This window comes from Netta rufina (genome assembly GCF_964035555.1).
Source record: "Netta rufina genome assembly, chromosome: 3".
Taxonomy (NCBI): Eukaryota; Metazoa; Chordata; class Aves; order Anseriformes; family Anatidae; genus Netta; species Netta rufina.
In genome coordinates this window covers 6,688,523-6,705,906 of record NC_140125.1, presented here as the reverse complement: position 1 = coordinate 6,705,906, position 17,384 = coordinate 6,688,523, and the positions used below count along the sequence as shown (strand labels likewise).

General features: G+C 52.5%; 1 protein-coding gene across 1 annotated transcript; it reads left to right on the top strand.

Annotated features, from left to right (window-relative positions):
• Positions 1-4,941: 4,941 nt before the first annotated feature.
• LRRN4 (leucine rich repeat neuronal 4) lies at positions 4,942-12,743 on the top strand. Its single transcript, XM_084284345.1, has 5 exons — positions 4,942-4,973; positions 6,411-7,133; positions 7,849-8,050; positions 8,953-9,090; positions 10,128-12,743. Exons 2-5 carry the CDS (start codon positions 6,446-6,448, stop codon positions 11,446-11,448), a joined length of 2,349 nt encoding a protein of 782 aa, XP_084140471.1. The 5' UTR covers positions 4,942-4,973; positions 6,411-6,445; the 3' UTR covers positions 11,449-12,743.
• The last annotated feature ends 4,641 nt before the right edge of the window (positions 12,744-17,384 follow it).

Sequence of the window (17,384 nt, the reverse complement as noted above, 5' to 3'; positions counted from 1 at the left end):
GGCAAACTCTTCCCCTTCAGCTGGCACAGATTAAGAGAACAAGGGATTATACAATAATCTCTTACACCATAGTTATTGTATAATGTCTTTTCTAATTACTGACAAATAAATCCCCTGTATGTGTCAATCCGTGTTGTAATGATTTGATTCTTTGCAGTTTCTTTGCTGAATGCTGAAGCCAAGATCGCTGGATGGGGTGTGGCAACTCCATCACCAACACTAGAAATTGAGTTTGTTTTCCTTCAGTACAGCTAGAAGTTTTCCAATGAAAGGTGTCTAGGCACTGGGCACTTCTGAATCCAGTACTTACAGCCGCAACAATCCGTTCAAACAGAACAAATTACTTGAGGATATTGTAAGCAAATTTTCTGCTGTGTTACAGCTGTGCAACTCCCACCCTTAAAAAGGCCGGTGTGTAACAGAACAAACACTAAGTAAATACGTTTTCAAAGCTCTATTGCTTGTCTACCACTTGTGTTGTGAACAAAAAGCATTCCATCAGTGCTCTGCAGTCCTGCACACTGAGCTATCACAGCCCAAGGAGTGATTACACAATTGTTCAAAAATGTCACACCGTGCCTACTTTCGCCCATGTAAATAGTTCCACAGAAGCCACAGGTGGCTAGAACAAAGCATTAATCTTGACAAAACTGGATTCAGAATGTTAACTTTTTGAGGAACTGTGTAAATTTCCAGGTTGAAAAAATGCTTTAGGTACTATTTTAATTTATTTGCTTGTTAAAAAGGCCTCTGAGCGTAGGCCTTCCTTCTGTCTTCTGTCCTTGTTACTGTTTTGCTGTAACGTCTAACTCTGAACTAAACTTGTTCAGAAGTTGAGTTAGGAGATGAAACGCCCGTAGAAATGACCTTTCTCCTGGCTGTAAGGCAGAACACAAGAGATTACTCAGGAGCACCGCCTGAGGACCCAGATCTGCAGCAACCAGCTCTGCCTGCTGGAGGGAGCAGCACACATGCGCTGCGCCGGGAGAACTTTGGTTCTGCCCTACAAAGCGTTGTGACCAGTAAAGCACAGGAGAGAACAAAGTCAGGAGGATTCATTACACTGCTGGACAAACCCCAAACCGGTTCACATATCTAAAGACATACAGTGGGCAGGTGTTGTCTTATCACTACGAGATGTTGCAGAAATCAGTGTAATTCCTGAATGTCCCAGGGACTGGACAGCTGTCATTCATCCCGTTCAGTTTTAGACAAAGCACGGCTTTGTATTTTGCAGGACAGTGAGCAGATGCTGCCTGCTTCCCAGCCCGCTGTACGTCCCTCTCCTCAGCACCTTCTACACAGGGGCTGAGGGACCATCAAGCTTTACTCCAGCTGAGAAGCGGCAGGCTGGGCACAAGCCAGGTAACAGGCCAAGTCTGAACACTCGCAATGTTTAAAGCCTGCCCGAGCCCCTTGTTCAGCAGCAAGAGGATCCCTTCAATCGTTCACCAGGAGCACAGCCACCAGGAGCACAGCGCCGTGCTCGCCACCCTCGGTGCAGAGCTTGTCACAGCTGTCACGTGGAGGAGCTCGACTTGCGACCTGCTGTCTGAATGACCTGACCATGGGAACGCAGAGCCCGGGGAACTGAAATGCAGTCCTCCTTCACACGGCGTGCAGCTGCTGGTAGCGCTGAGCGAACACGCCCGTTGCAGTCAGGGCTGTCTTGGCTGAGATTCCCAAAACCACCAGATCTTTCCGATGGCGGTGCCGCCCCTCCCTCCATCCCCCTGCGGTGTGTCACTGCCTCTCGCACAGCGCTTCCTGCTGCAGGGGGGAGCTCTGCCAGCTCACGCAGGGCTGCCCGTAAGCCCCACCATGTGCCACCTTCGTTTTAGGGATGTGCTCCCTTGCCCCTGTGCTGCCTCTGGCTTTTTAGAACATCAGCTGTCGGTCTCTCACAAGGCTTGTCGATGAGCAGTGAGGAGTGCTTAGGAGAGGAGTGTTTCCACCCCCCTGCAGTGCCCCTAGCTCCTGCAGCAGCCCACAGGGGAGCCGGAGGGGGATGTCACGCCCCAGGGCACCCCGCACTCCCTTACTCACGCAGTAACCTGGTTAAACTTGCCTTCTGCTGCGTTGTACCACCGGATTATACCCAGGTTGAAAGACCATGGCCTCAGTGGGCTGTAGGAACCGAGTCACTATCTGCACAGGGCCAGATGCGTGAGAGGTGCTTGACAGAAAGAGTGTCCGCCCTGGAACGGAAGGCACTGCTGAAGAAAGAGGCATTTTGCAACGCAGAGGACAGGAATGTTATACAGATTAAACCAAAAACCTTTAGGAAACGAATACCTTGGCTCAGCTGTGACTGCATTCTGTATGTCGTGTTTAATTAAACCAACAGCAGGTCGGGGTAAAATGCTCCCGATGTCAGCAGCCGCTGCCTGCTCACACACACACGTTCCCTGGGGATTCGCTGCTGCCTTCAGACGGCGTTACTGCAGCGGACAGCACACACGCCTGAAACCTCAGGGTAAATAATCCTCTCCCCCTGCTCTCTGCAGGAAAGCATCTTGCTCGTGCTTGCTCGGTGAAGTGACCTGTGAAGTATTTCCTTTTTTTTTTCTGTTGGCTTTAAGAGCCATTCTCCAGATTTTTCAGGATTTTTTCATAATTAGCCATCGCCTGGATCACAGCCACGGCGAAACACTCATCTCTTAAACTTTACTGCCTGGTACCATCCTCGCCTTGCTCTCTCCCTATCTCAGTGTCACGAAGGAATGCGGGGCTCATCCCTCTGCCGCATTCCTGCAGGCAGGGGGGGGCTGTGCGGCTCGGCCAGCCCTGGGGAGGGGGCGTCTGCTTTAGCTCTTCGTGCCGCATCCATCATCCGAGTGAAGAAAGGCTGACAAGAACGCCTGCCTTTAATGAACATTCCCTCAGGTCGCCACTGAAACTCCCAGGAAAGCACAAGAAGGAGAGCAATAACCTGAGGAAGCAGCGCCGTGAGAACAGGCTCAAGTGACACAGCGGGGAAGTCCCTGCCCGCTGCTGCGGGAGGATTTCAGGGAAGCTGGTGAGAGAGCTGCTGCCTGCCCGGGGAAACCTCCGCCAGCACCTGGGCAGCTCTCCCAGCTGCGCCACAGCAGCAAGGCTCCAAATTACCACTTTGCAGCTAGGCTAAGAGCTGGGAAAACATAAAGCCTGCCCCAAAAATTGGGCATCCAAAAACCAGACGAATGTGGTGCTCTGCGCCATGCGAGAGCTTCTCGGTATCGCTCAGAATCAGGCTCCCCTGGGCAATGACTCCACCTCGCTTCCACTTTCACTGCCACGAACAGCTCGCTTGCAGTTTCCAGTCTCACCAGGCCGCTCGGCTCAGTCCCCAAAATGAAATCGTAAGGTTGAAGGCACTAAAAGCCAAGCAGAATTTGGCAGGGCAAGTATTTGCCTGCAAAGGCTAAGGGAAGGCAGGGTTTCCACTGCTCTGGCTGAGGCCGGACTTTGCTTCCACTCACCCCTGCAGCAAATTCTTCAGAATTTTTTAACCTGCTCCCGTTTGCCCTTTGAACCCGGCGGCTCTGTGAAGCTACCTGCTGCTCTGCAGGCGCCCAGCCTGCGTGCTCCCCGGAGTGCAGGCCTGCCAGCGGCTCCCCCCGGGTTAATCTGGGGGCTTAGCCCCCCGGTTAGGAAACTGCTTGTCCTGCCCGAGAGCATCCCGCACGGAACAGCGTGTACATCGCAGCCAGCCTCCGAGGGAAGCGCAGGGGCTCCAGGAGCCCAGCCGAAAGCCCGTATCTCGCTCTGGGGATGTTCTGGTGTTCCTCAAGGCCCTCTCCCCGTGCAGATAATGAATGACACGGTCGGAAGATAAGGCCTGCGTACATGCAGAGTCAAGGTTTTTGTGAAAGCAAGGCCCTTATCTGCACTTTAGCACCAAAACTCACGGGTCTGTTTTGCCTTCCGTGCCATGATCTGTTTTGTCCTCCTAACAGAAAGCACCAACTGCTGCTCTCCCCGAAATCCTGATGGTTAATCGGCTTGTAGCAGCAACTGGGCAACCACACTTCTGCCTTTCCTTTGGTACAACCTCTGCTAGTTCATTCCCTTTGAGTTCCTGCCCTAATTATTTGAATCGTGGCCATGCTGAGAGACCTGGCTCAGAGCAGGTCCCTTGGTTTTTCATCGTCAGTCTTACTCACACCAAAGGACGAGCGAGGGAGCGGGAGGGAACTGCCTGCAGCCGTGCAGCAGGGCAGGGGCAGAGCTGAGAAGAGAAGCCCCGAGCAGCAGGACGCAGAGCAGCCTCTGGGGCCATCCCACTCGGTACATGATGCCTCAGGCCTGCTCCTTCGGCTAAAAGCTCCCTGCAGGAGCAGCAGGTGAGAGCTTTGCTTTGGGCACGTCCCAGAGCAGAAAGCCTCCCCAGAGGGCCCGTCGTGTCAAAAGGGTTTGTGCTGGGGGAACGTTTCCAGGACCTCCCCCAGGTGCAAGCGTCTCGCAGAGCGACGTGAATACTTTAAGCCTTTTATTGGCGCCTAGAGGTACCAAAGCCCACGTCAGCGGGCAGAGCCTTAGCTCTACAGCATCTTCATCTGCCAGCAAAACACAGGCAGTGACTCCTCTCCCCTCCCAGCCCCTCTCCGCCAGCCAGTGGGAGATGTGCGAGTTGGGATGGGAGACGCGGATCCGCTCCCTCCACGCGCTGCTGGCGGCAGACGGCCGGAGCAGCCCTGCCCGGGGAGCGGAGTTGGGAAACGGAGCCCTCCCGCCCTCCTCCTGCCGGGCCGAGGAGCGGGGAAAGCTGAGCGGAGCCACCCCCTCTCCAGGCAGGGGGAAGCTGCTTGCGGGGGAGCGAGCCTGGAACGAACCTCGCCTGCGCTTGTGGGCAGAGCCGTGAGCAGGGGAAGCCGGGAAGAGAGCAGAGACATTTTACGCTCCTCGGCTGAGTCACCCGAGTGTATAAAACCGGGGCCAGGCACCCGGTGCTGCGCAGAGGGGAGGCACGAGGCAGCAGGACTGCCGGGCAGGTAGGTGCGAGCGGCTGCGGTTTAACTTGGGGACTAAGCGCGAATGTAGGACCGGGATCCAGCAGCGCCACCGCTCCCATCCTCGGGCTGCCATGTGCCATGGAGCGGGGAACCCAGCTCAGCTCCTGCACGGCTCCCGATGCCAAAAAGTACATGGGTGACCAAAATGTACCGGTCCCTACTTCAGAGCTGAGATGGGAGCAATAGGCGATGGCCTGGCAGCTCCTGGCACCACCCAGGGACTGGCAAGCAGCTTTCATGGCCAGGAAGGAGCCTGCCATGTTTCATACCGGTGGGGGCTTCAGCCTTCAGGTAGGTTTTTAGATGAGAAATGATCATTGCAATGCCTGCAAGCATGACAGGCAGCCCAGCAAGTCAGGGGCTAGTTTAGGGCTGTGTTAATTCCTTCCTTACACAGACCTACCTGTGCGGCCTTGGGCAAGTCATTTAGGACTTTTTTTTTTTTAATTCTTGTTATGGGTCCTCAGTTTTCTCCTGAGCTTTTAAAATTCTCAGACCCATGTAGGCTCCCTTTGGTGCTTACGAGTCCCATGGACTTCATGAATTTTTCACAGATGTTTCCCTGTCAAAAATGCCACTTGTTGCCCGCCTCGGAAAGGATGGGGACAAGTGCTCGGGGGGCTGCGATGCCCACCCCAACCAACTGGGGTGGAGCTGGGCGTGCCAGAACTGCCCTGGGCTGTTGCTGTTTCAACTCTTGCTAAGGGACAGAGAGCTGCTCCTCAGAGAGGAAAGGCACTGTCACCTGCACACCCAGCACAGCCCAGCCCAGCCTGGGCTCCTGCATCCTTTAGCTGAGTGCCTGGCAGGCCCCCCCTGCCCCAGGTCCATACGCTTGCTTGGCACCAACACCCTCACAGAGAACGATCCCGTGCCATGGTCACCCCGGCCCTATTGCCTGCTACCTGCCCCCGGACACCTCTTCTGAGGGAGCAGAGCCAGAGATACACAAGCAGGTAGGAAAGCAAAGCCCCGTAAGGCGGCAATATCCCTCTCTCCTGCAGCTCGTGCCCTACCGACTGGTATTTGCCCAGCGGAGCAGCACGCCCCAGGCCAGACTGGTCCTGAGCTACTGCTCTTGATCCTCCACATTTACCAGAATTTGAATTATCCTAGAAAACCACCAACTATTTCTTTTATTAGCTCCCTACTGACTTTGCTTGTTCATCGTGTCAGACCGCATGGAAGATTGCAGGCAAACTTAGATGCAGATCACACAGTACTGCTGTCCCAAAGGGCTCGAGTTTGCGTAGGCTTAATTAGAGAAATTAATTACCACTTGCACTGTCTGGGTGCACCAGGAAAGCGGTTATAAATGTTTCACTTTCCAACAGCTTGTAGCCACCTGGGGGAATGTTAATTTAGCTCTTGATGCTGATGTTTTGTCTTCCCCTCCCTGAAACACAACCCGGACAGATCTCGCAGCTAACTGCAAGGCACGTGGCAGAAGGATGCTGTCCCTGCTGCTCACCCTCTCCCTGCTGGTGCGGAGCACGGCGGCAGGCCCGGCGAGCAGAGCGGAGCCCGCGGCATCCAGGGATGTCACCACCTTTTTCCAGCTGGCTCAGGAAGACTCTTGGGAGAACGTCAACTTCACCAGCTTGTCCTGCGAGGATCGGAAGAACAGGACCTGGATCACCCTGCAGCTGACCAGCAGCACCCTGACGACCTTCCCTGCCTGCCTACCAGAGGCCCTGGAGACCCTAGATCTCAGGAACAACCTCCTAGAAGAGGTGAACGGCACGGAGCTAGCAGGCCTGCCGCGGCTGCGTGTCCTCTTGCTGAGGCAGAACCTTCTCCGGGCGGTCAGGTGGGGACCCGAGGCCCTCGGCAGCCTCCTTTTCCTGGACTTAAGCTTTAACAAGCTGTCATCTGTGCCATCGTGCCACGCTTCCTTCCTGCCCAGCTTGAGGTGGCTGTCCCTGGCTGGAAACCCACTGGTGGAAATCCAGCCGCTGGCTTTCTCCTGTTACCCTCAGCTGCAGTTCCTGAACCTCTCCACAACCCTGCTCGGGCAGGACGACCGCAGGGGAATCGGGGAGTCTGCTTTTGCCATCAGCACATCTCCCAGCGAGGCTGCGAACAGGACTGGGAACACCATCAACGTGCTTGATCTGAGCGGGACCTTTCTGGAGAGAAGTAAGTCGGCAAATCCCTCACTGTAAACACGGGGCCTTGGCCTCATCCGCTCTGGTGTGAGCGTGCCAGGCACTCTCCAGCCGGTCACGTAGCTGCCGGGGAGAAGCCCTCACGCACAGCGGCCTCCCTGAGGACGGGCAGAGCACCAACAGGGCTCTGCTGCTGCCAGCCCTGGGGTGAGCTTTGGGGAGCACAGGGGAGTCCCTTCCCTTTCCAGACAAGCTGCTGACATCGCTCACTGTCTGGCCCCACACGTACTCCGCTTGTATCTCTGTGCTGAAGTAGCGCAGAGAGGCGTTTTGTGTCGGCAGCCAGCCAGGGAGCTGCCACACAGCGAGCCCAGCCCTGCCCTGGGCGAGTGACACCCGGTTTTTCTGTTTGCCTCCTCTGTCAGCTTCACCCCGTAGCTGAGGTGCTGAGGGAGAGATGCTGAGCGCCTTGCCCAGCTGGGGCAGAGCCAACACCTGCCCCCGGTTCTCCTGCACGCTGGTCCAGTGCCTTCCTGGCCTATCCGCAAGGTGTGGAGGCAGCACAGAGGGGTTTTCCCACGTGGATGTGCCCTGATTCCAGTGACCAGCAGTTTAGGAATTCCCCAGGCTTGAGGTTTCACCTCACACAGCTCAGTCTACTTTTTTTTTTTTTTTTTTTCCCCTCGGCAGAAATCCACAGCAGTGCTCTGTTCCTGCAAAAGGTAAAAATCTCTTTTCTGCTTCAGTTCAACCAGAGTGGACCAAAGACCTGCCCAGCCTCAGAGAGCTTCACCTGACAAAGATGTCCCGACTACGAAGCCTTGATACCGACCTCAGATCCATGCCTCATCTCAGGGAGCTCAACTGTGACGACTCCCACTCGCTGGGTTTTGTAAGGACAGAGATGTTCGAAAGCACGCCTCGTCTGAGCCGTCTCTCATTTCAGAAGTAAGTTGTTTGTTGTTGGTTTTTTATTAAAAAAAAAGTTTATCTACCTCTATGGAGGTAAGTAAACTGCAGGCAGAACAGTCAACAAAGAAAAGGATTTGGAGAGCACTTTAGAAAACTTTCTTTATCAGCCCAGATTAGCATATCAGAAAGCAAACACCAGAGCAGTGGCTGTGTTCTAGGAACCAGTTTCAGGAAAATAAAGAAACCGGTTTAACCAAAAAATAAAAAAATGCCTCACTAGAGTGCCACCCTGAATTTACACAGCACTTTACAGCACCCATAGACATACCAGCACCAAAAATCATGACCCAAACTCAAAAACCAGAGGAACAACAGTTAAAGTCACAGGCGAAAGAGAGCATCCTCTGAGCACTCAGGCTGCAGGGGTCACGCTACCACCCTTTTTTCCTGCAGCTCCGTCAGGCTAACAATGCTTCCTACGGTCAGCACCTGACGCAGGAGATGTGAGTGCACGTGGTATGAGAGGTAGCTGACAGGAGGGTGGCTGGCACGGAGGAAGTCACGTCATTACAAGCAGACTGAGAAAGAAGGCAGAGAAATGACAGCACATAAAAGCGCAGCTGACTGCGTGATGGCAGCGACCGTCCTTCCTTTCCAGCTGCCACCTCCAAAGGTCTGACCCACCTCTGGAGCCCCTGGCTGCTCGCAGAGCTCCTGTTAGGTGCCGGCAGGCAGCGGCTGCCTCGTGCAAGCCAGAGCTGGGCAGGTGGCAGCCGGAGCTCCACGTGCAGAAAGGTGCTGGTGGTGCTGCCAGCAAGGGGTCCCCGAGGGAACTGGGGACGTTGCTCTGTGTGCCACGCACACCGGGGTACTAAGCAGGCTCCAGTTCCTGGAAGGTGGCTCAGCACTTGCTAATGACTGTGTTTGTCATCTTGTAGCTGTAACCTGAGTGCCTTTAATCCCTGGAACATCACTTCATCAGACAGCATCGTCATCAACTTGCATGGAAATCCCCTGCCGTGTGACTGCAGGCTCTCCTGGCTGCTCTCCAAGCCCGAGAAAGTTGTGCTGCAAAGGTGAGGGAGTTGAAGGAGATAAAGTAATGCTCTTCAGACATAACTCAAATCTGCAAGTTATTTGGGGACCAAACACTCACCATGATCCAAATTTTTCAGACTCCTTGTGTGTTCTTCCCTTCCTCTAGAGGTAAAAATGCAAAATAAAGTCTTCTTTGGGGGTAAAAACCATGGCTGAATTATACTTGAAAGCAGACAAATGTGATGGCCATATGTAAGAAAGTAAAGTGGTATTAGCTGTGGATTCTACTCCAGGGTGAGAATAGTTTATTTGCTTTTTTTGTCCGTATTTTCTGTACTAACAACATAGAAATAAGCTGGTTAGGTGGCCTTGGTGGGCCAGCCCTGGGAGCAGGACCAGAGGACTTTGCAAGCAGTTTCGCTTATTATTTCCTGCTCGCCCTCGTATTCCCAGAGCCTCAATCAGCACAGGCAGCGCACAAGGCCCCTGGCAAACAGCACCATTTGTCCTGGTTGTTTCCACCCTCCGACAGACTGGCTGCAGTGAGCTGCAGTGACTTTGCCTATGTAGGATCTCCCTTCCTCGGGAAGGGCCACCAAGAAGTTCTGTCACCCACAGTGCCGAAAGCAGGGAGGTAGGTTGTTAAAAATCAGCTCGCCTCTCATCAGGACAGCCTTAGCATTTGCGTTCTTCACAAAGAGCTGCAGTGGCTGAGCAAAGAAAGAAACTGAGCCCCGTCACTTGAAAGCACACCCCGTGTTAGCACAGCTCCCGCCACCTGAGCCAGCTGGCCTGAAGGGTCTTGGGGGCCCCGTTACAACTCTCCAGGCAGTCCCCTCTTACCAAGGCATTAAAGTCTGCCCAAAGCCAGGCAGCTGCGTTCACAGTGCTGTGGAAGTCTGTCTGCCAAGCACAGGACTATTGTCAGTACAACCTGGCCTTGCTCTAAGTCTCATGTCTTCTTTAATGGGAAGAGTGCTTTTGGACAGCGGGTTGCCAACGCCCATCCAAAAGGCTGACAGGGACCTGTAATGTTCTCGCTGAATTTCTCTGTTCTAACCTGTTCCCTCTGCAGGGCTTTGGACACTTTTTGCAACGTGTCCCAGGGAAACTGGGACAGACCTTCCACTACTTTTTCACTGCAAGAGCTCTCCGATGAATGCCAGTCTGAGAGAAACGTCACGCTGCCCCATTCAAACACACCCTCCCCGGAAGATGAAGCTTTCAGCTTTGCCAGCTACAGCAGCACGGCCGCAGCAACGACAGGCTCTGCCCTGCCAACCGAAGACACTCACCCGGGCTCCCTAACTCACAGGAATGCGCCGAGCACAACCGCAGCCAACCCGGCCGAGCTGCTGCTCATAAAAGCCAGCAGTTCCTCCCGGGAGGACGAGGCAGTTTCCGAAGCCGCGAGCCAAGCCCCCTCCCTCGCTCCAGCAACCACCTCCCCCGGTTTTCTCAGAGAGCTGCACAGCCGGGCCCCGCAGCGCAGCGCCGTGACTCACGCTCGGACAGAGCAGCCTCAGAGGGAGCTCAGAACAACTCAGGAGGCGTCTCCCCAGCAAGGCCCATCCAGCCGGCCCACCAGCGATTACTCCACTCCAGCAAGGGGGCACCCAGAGGCCGCTGACCATTTCGTTCACTCCTTTGCTGTGGAAAGAACCCCGCAGCCAGAGCTGCGCCGGCTGAACTCCACGCGGTCCGGCGCTCACTCGGCGTCAGCATCCACCAGGTCGCTGATACACTACGTGGACGACTACGAGTACGAGGAGCAGACAACAGAACCCCCCGTGCCACAGGTGTACACCTCGTGCGACTACAATCCTTGCAGGCACCTTCAGAGACCCTGCAGCGAACTTCAGAGCGTGTCCCGATGTTTGTGCCCCGGCATGTCGAGGGAGGATGAAATCCCGGACCCGCCGAGGCTCAGAGAGGTGTCTGAAGTCACAGACAGCTCTGCACAGGTCCACTGGTGCGCCCCAAACTCCGTTGTTCGTACCTACCAGCTGATGCTTCACGACCAAGGCAACGAGGAGAGACGGCTCGTCCTGGACAATATTTATGCCACAGCGAGGCAGTACACCCTGTACAACCTGCGGCCGTACACCACGTACCACATCTGTGTAACTGCTTCGAACAAAGCGGGGGCGAGCCAGGTGACAAGCCAGGGACTTGCAGGAAACTCCTGCACCAGATTTCAAACGAAGCCCAGCTACAAGTCTGTCTTTGCCGCTCTGTCTGCGGCAAGCGGACTCTTTCTCCTTTCCACAATCATTTTGTCAGTTTGTCTGTGCAAGGCACACAAGAAGCCTCGCAGCGAGCAGTACGGCACACACTTGGTCTCTTACAAGAACCCAGCGTTTGATTACCCCTTAAAACTACAAACCACGAGTTAGCTCAAGGTGATTGCTGTCCACCCCAGTTCACTGTCTCTATCACTCTGGTACATTTTCCTGAGATCCTCAAAATGTCCTTCAGCAAAGCTAGGGTTACTTCAGCAAAACCAGACTGCACAGCCCCTGTGCTTCCAAAGGAGGAACAAAACCAAAAGTTAGGAAAACAAAAGAGCCTTTGGGTTCTTGTTCATGTGCTAGGCAGCAGCGAACCTGGACACTACCCCTGAAGTTACTTCTATAATCACCTACACCAGCACACACTGCACGCAGTGAGACGTTGCCTTGCCAGCTGCCGCGGGTACAGCCCAAGCAAAGCAAGGATCTGTAAGGCATCTCACCAAGCAAGACAGGTACTGCTTTTATTCACATCGGTGAAGTTGAATTTACCATTTCTCCTAACGTAAGTACATAGATATTAGTCAAGAAGAGAACATTCCTGGAAGGAACGTGAGAAAGATCTCCTCGGGCTCGGCAGCAAGGTGCTGTGCGCATCCTGCTCCAGCAAACAGCTCTGCTGCCTGCAGCTGCTCAGCTCTAATGTGGATCAGGGAAAGAAGCACAAAAATTAATTGCAAAGGGGAAGAACAAGACGCCGCAGGATGACTAAGGCAGGACAATCCTTTTGTTCTGCCTTTACACGCTGTCTTCCACAACTGAGGCTCCAGAGAGCTGCCACAACCCCGAGCCCAGGCAGCGAGCAGGCGGTGAGGAGTTTGCAATGCTGCAGTGCCCCTGAAGCAGGGGGAGCACATCAGCAGCTGCTTCACAACTGATTTTCAACATGAGCTTATTGCTCGGTTCCATCTGCACATTTAGCAGGCCGACGATTTACCTCATGCAGAGGCAAAGAGCCAAGAAACTAAACCATTTCAGGCGCGTGTTGCTGAGACTTGAAAAATGAAATCCCACCCACTAGCAACAGCAGATATTCATGCAGATAGATGTTTTTCAGGTGTACTTACAGGTACTAACCTCCACTACAAGATGGCAACAGATGCTGAGAATTCAGCAGCATTGAGATCTTTTCCTTTAAAAAAATAAAAAATAAATAAATCCAAGAACTGTTTTTGTCAGACAAGGTGTTTGTCCTGATCACATATTTCTAACAGTCAGTGTTCAGAGCCCCGTAGGTTTCTGTCTGTTTTGTGCTGCTGTGTAGATGCAATATGTAGAATCCCCCGATCTCAGAGAACGAAGGCTGCTGTACGGTGCAAAAAAGTCTCTGTTCTGTCCATAGTTTTTTAATGCTCCTTGTATTACTGGAAATAAAAGCTACAGACTGGTTCTTTGTTAAAGATCTAGATCTCTGAGCTGTGTTTACTATCTATGTTGCTTAGCTCAAGGAGCAAATTCAAACATTCTGCTGTTCTGGCGCCTTTAGGCATGTAGTTGAGGGATCTTTATTGGGATACGTTTTGTATCTGATGTCACCAGAGTTTTCATTCTGGATGTGCCGTATGAAGCGGGCGGTGGCATCCTCACCTTTAAGGGCCTGCAACCCTTTTGTGCAAACGGATCCTTTCCCTGCACCAGTGCAGGAGAGGACAGCATTTGGAAAGATGCTCCCTGCATCTTTCCTCCATCTCCCTGCTGTGCCTGTCCTCAGCTCCTGAGGCTGGCTGTGCCCCGTGGCTCAGCTTCCAGCAGAAGTGACGTGCAGATGAAGGAAGCAGGATGGTATCGGCTCTCACATTGCAAATCTCTTCTATTTGCCCACTCTGGTAGTTCATAACTTTCTTGCTTTGGATGTAGTTTCTCGTATTTATTTCAGGTGTTTTTTCCCCCTACTGTCTGGGAGGTCACGTAAAGAGGAGCAGATGATACTTTACTTTCATCCCAAGTAAGCAAGAACCTTTGACTCACATTACTCCAAAGTGGGGCAGGGATCACATACGCCCTTGTTTGTAAAACAGAGCTCGAGAAGACCTTGACTGGGTTCTTTGGTATTACCAGAAACAGAAACAAAGTGCAGCAGAATAAGAGATCTGTGAATAGCTACATGTAAACTCTTGAAGATTCACTCTAGAGGGGAAGAGGAAAAAGACACTGCAGCTGGAAGTAACACAGATTGTTCCCATTTAGCTGTTAGCCCAAAGCAACAGGATGCATTTAGAGTCAGATTTTGGTGCCTTAGCTAGCCTTTATTACGTTACAAAGTCTAATCATGCTTTCCACGAAGCTCACCAGAAGATCCCCAGGTAACAGGATTTGACTGCACTCAGTGACAAGGGGACCCCACAGCCACTCAAAAGCCTAACAGTGCATCTGATCCATCCCGTCAGTGGGGTGAAGGACGTGGCAGAGGCTGCCACGGCAGCACCAGCCCCTCCAAGGACGGCCTGGCACACTGGGGAGCCGCTGCAGGCAGGAGTGCTGGCGCTGCTGCCCCCCACATGCCTTGCACTGAGACGTGGGAGCGCTCACAAGTTCCTCGTGTGGTCGTAACCGAGCCCAAGTCACTTCTCACAGCTGCTCCCCCGAGCTGTGTGCGCTGATTGCACACCCCTTTTGAAGCCCCACAGAGAGCAAATCACACCCCGACTTCAGAAAAGCCCTACCCGTTGTCCTCACCCAAGCACAGCAGCGTGAGCACATCCTGTGGCTCTCCCAAACGCCTGGTTACCTCTCAGAGCAGCCCAGACATTTTGCAGGCTACTTTCTCACCTTCTCCCCATTTCACAGCCCCGAGAAGGCAAGAGCTGCCAACTCCGATTGAGCAGACTGACCTTTGGCTGCACCCCTGGCCGCAGAGCAGTCCCACAGCAGGGACACAGGCACTCCGTATTCTCTCGTGCTCTTTTAGCAGGGCTCTCCACCTGCTGCCAGTCTCTGTGCTGCTTCACAGGTGGTACCTAGAGCTCCATTTGTTTCAGCATCAAAGATTTGCTCAACATCTGAAGAGCTCTAACAACACACAACATGTTTAAATAACCCTCCTTGCAAACATATCGCTTAGGGGAGCCCTGTTGCAGAGGCAGCATGCAACTGAGCAGCCCTAAAGCAGTTAGGCTACCGAAAAGAAGCACCACGATAACAAGCTGTGCAGAAATGTGGACTGCAAGGAGAAGAGGCGAGTACCCAAGGCCTCACACGTATGTGTCAAGAACTGCTGTGCCCCCCACGTGAGTCACGGCTGCCGTGAGGCCGAAGAAGCAGCACCTTGCAGGGGCAGGTAAAGCAGACTCCATGTCCAGCCAAAAAAAGTCTGCAAAATGTCCCCACCAACCCACGCCAGAACCCGTGTCTTTTAAGTAACCGCTGCAGCCCAGGAACAGGCAAAATGGCAATTATTCAAACCTGCAATTTCAGTTTAAACAACTGACAACATTCACAAAGTAAGCATTTGGGTAGAACCCATTTCTTGGAGAAGCACTGCCTGTCGCTGCTGCTAGACACCAGCATACACTTCTAGAGAAAGTGAATCACCACATTGGCCCTTCTAGACCTTTCACTGCAGCTGCACCTACTGATTTCACAATTCCACCCTAAAAAGGGAGCAATAATCATGGGGGTAAAGTTTTCTTGAAGCCCATCTTATATCCTCTGTATAATCCTTGCACATAATTGTCCTGTTTATCTCTGTGAAAAGATCATTCAGAGGAAGTACCGTGAGCATTTAAATATGTTTTACAATTTTTTGCGGGCTTTTCTTCCTTAAAAATGCATTCCCAAGAACCTTTTCCCTTCACTTGGCAACGTTTGCTTTCTTTCTAGCAGTCCAAGCAAAGGAAGACCAAAATAGCCAATAGTGCACGTGGGTGCATCCCCTGGGTGTCGCAGCAGAGGCACGAGCTGTTCCCTCTCCTAGCTCAGCATTGCAAAAGTCAGTCACCGAGCCTCACGGAGCCAACCAGGGAGCAGAAACTCACAGGAAAAAGGAGAGGATCCCTGAAAGAGCCTCAATTCAGAAAAAAAAACCTGCTCTCTTCAAGGATCAGACACCATGCAGGCAAAAGCCTTGGTGGTTACGAGGGAACCGTGAGGGACATCACCATCTTTTGTGCAACACATGCCGTTTAGAGAAGCAGTCACCCGGAGTGTTCTGCTGGGTGGCACAAGGTGGGTGCAGAGCCCCACGCAGCAGAAGGCACGTCACCCAGATCCACCTCCGCCATGGAGAGGAGAGGGGCCTGCTTCTGAGCGCTCATCTAACTGCCCAGAGTCAAAGCAGCTGAAGGCAGGGTGTTCACTTCACGCTGCTGGCTTTATCGGCCTCATGGTGGAAGGCTGCAAGATCAACACCCCACGCTCATTCAGCGAGCGCAGCAGCAGCACAGATGCTCTCCTGCACAGCAGTAGCCAAAAAACACACTCACCTGGAGGGAGAAACGAGGATGGCTCTGAGGGTTCAGGATCTTGCTTGTCAAGAAGCATCTGGTTTGCACTTTACCTGTGAAAGAGAGACATTTATCACATGTGAGAACACGTTTTGTGTTTGTGGGAGCAGATACTCATGAAAGAACATCATGTTTAAACTCCCAGTACTTTTCCTTTTTATCAGATGTCCGAAGCATACAGTTTGTTCTTAAGTCAGGCAGTATATCAAGAGTAAAATCAATTTTTTAAAAAAAGTAGTCAAGCAAGCCAACAAATAACACCATTATTTTTGAAATATACTCAGGAAACAACCCCTTACAGCAAGGCTGGGTTCTGCTGTCATCTAGAGGGAGAGGGTGGAATCATCTCGCCTAGCTGCCACCCCACAGGCAGATACGGGCTCCACCACGGAACTTCAGCCCGCGCCTCGCAGACCAAGGCTCACTGAAGCTGGCTAGATGACTGTGTGCACCTGCCAACACTCAAAGAAGCTTTTGAAAGACTTTTTCTAACAGTTTTCATGATAATAGCAGGAGGATACACAACACCTTGTCACTGGCATTACCGGACTTTAAAGAAATTGTGGGATTCTCCATAGAAGGAGTAGCATTTAGCCCAATATTCCAGCAGGCGATTCCAGAAATTGCCCTTGTTCAGCTCAGTGCTCTCTAGAGGCAGAGGAACCCCTCCAGAGACCTGATAAAGGCCCAGCCAAACGAAAAGCTTCAGCCTGAGCTTGCAGCTGCGGGTTCTACACAGAAAATCGAGTTTCCTTTGTGCCACTGTTCATCCAGCGATTTGTTTTCTGTTGGGGTGCCCATTTGTTTTCAGTTCACTAAGCAGAAGTGACGAGAACTGTCGGCAGGTCCAGCCCCTGTCCCAGACTACTTTCTGGCACTTTGTCCTCATCTCCAATTCTTTTTGTAGCCTGATGGCCAGGAAGCGCTCTGCCAAGCTGACACCAGGAAGGAAAAGAACAAGAAGGGGATTCCTGAGAAAACCCACACTGGAAAATCAGTCTACAAGAACAGTAAGGATTTTTTAAAATATTGTAGATTTTGGAAACTAGATTTTCCTAATGTTACTGGGGAATATCACAATACTCAGTTGGGATCTATTAAGCAACACTTTCATGCTTAAAAATAAACACTTTTTAAAGAGTACTTTGATAACATAGCTACCTTTAAAGTACAGTCTTCAATAAGACAGGTCTAAATCCATAGGAGTCCTTATAGCAAATTCTTCACTGGCTTAGCAACGTTTACCCTCGTGTCTCAGAACATAACCACCAGAAACCGGGGGTTTTCCTGCCTTTCAGTAGCGCAGCAACTGTGTTTTGTGCTCCCTAGCCCTCACATGTCAGTGCTGGATGACGTTACCCACTAGCACGTATAAGGAGAAGCTGGCACTTTGTGTAATTCCCAGCGTGCTACCACAGGAAGCATTTCTGCAACCCTCTTTAATGGGTGTGCAGCTATTTTCATCTGCTCACAATGGCTCTTTGGGTTTTGTGTTCTTTAAAAAGGTCCATAAGGGAAGTAAAAAACTCGGTGGCTCCTGCGAGCTCCTACTGGGGCACAGCACTGAGACACCACCAGCCGCATCCCGCAGGACGAAGC

What these genes read in the sequence shown, in the direction of transcription:
- LRRN4 (XM_084284345.1), top strand. Translation starts at nt 6,446, where the DNA reads ATGCTGTCCCTGCTGCTCACCCTCTCCCTGCTGGTGCGGAGCACGGCG. An exon ending in CGGGACCTTTCTGGAGAGAA is followed by an intron (nt 7,134 to 7,848) that starts GTAAGTCGGCAA and finishes TTTCTGCTTCAG; the next exon opens with TTCAACCAGAGTGGACCAAA. An exon ending in AGCCGTCTCTCATTTCAGAA is followed by an intron (nt 8,051 to 8,952) that starts GTAAGTTGTTTG and finishes GTCATCTTGTAG; the next exon opens with CTGTAACCTGAGTGCCTTTA.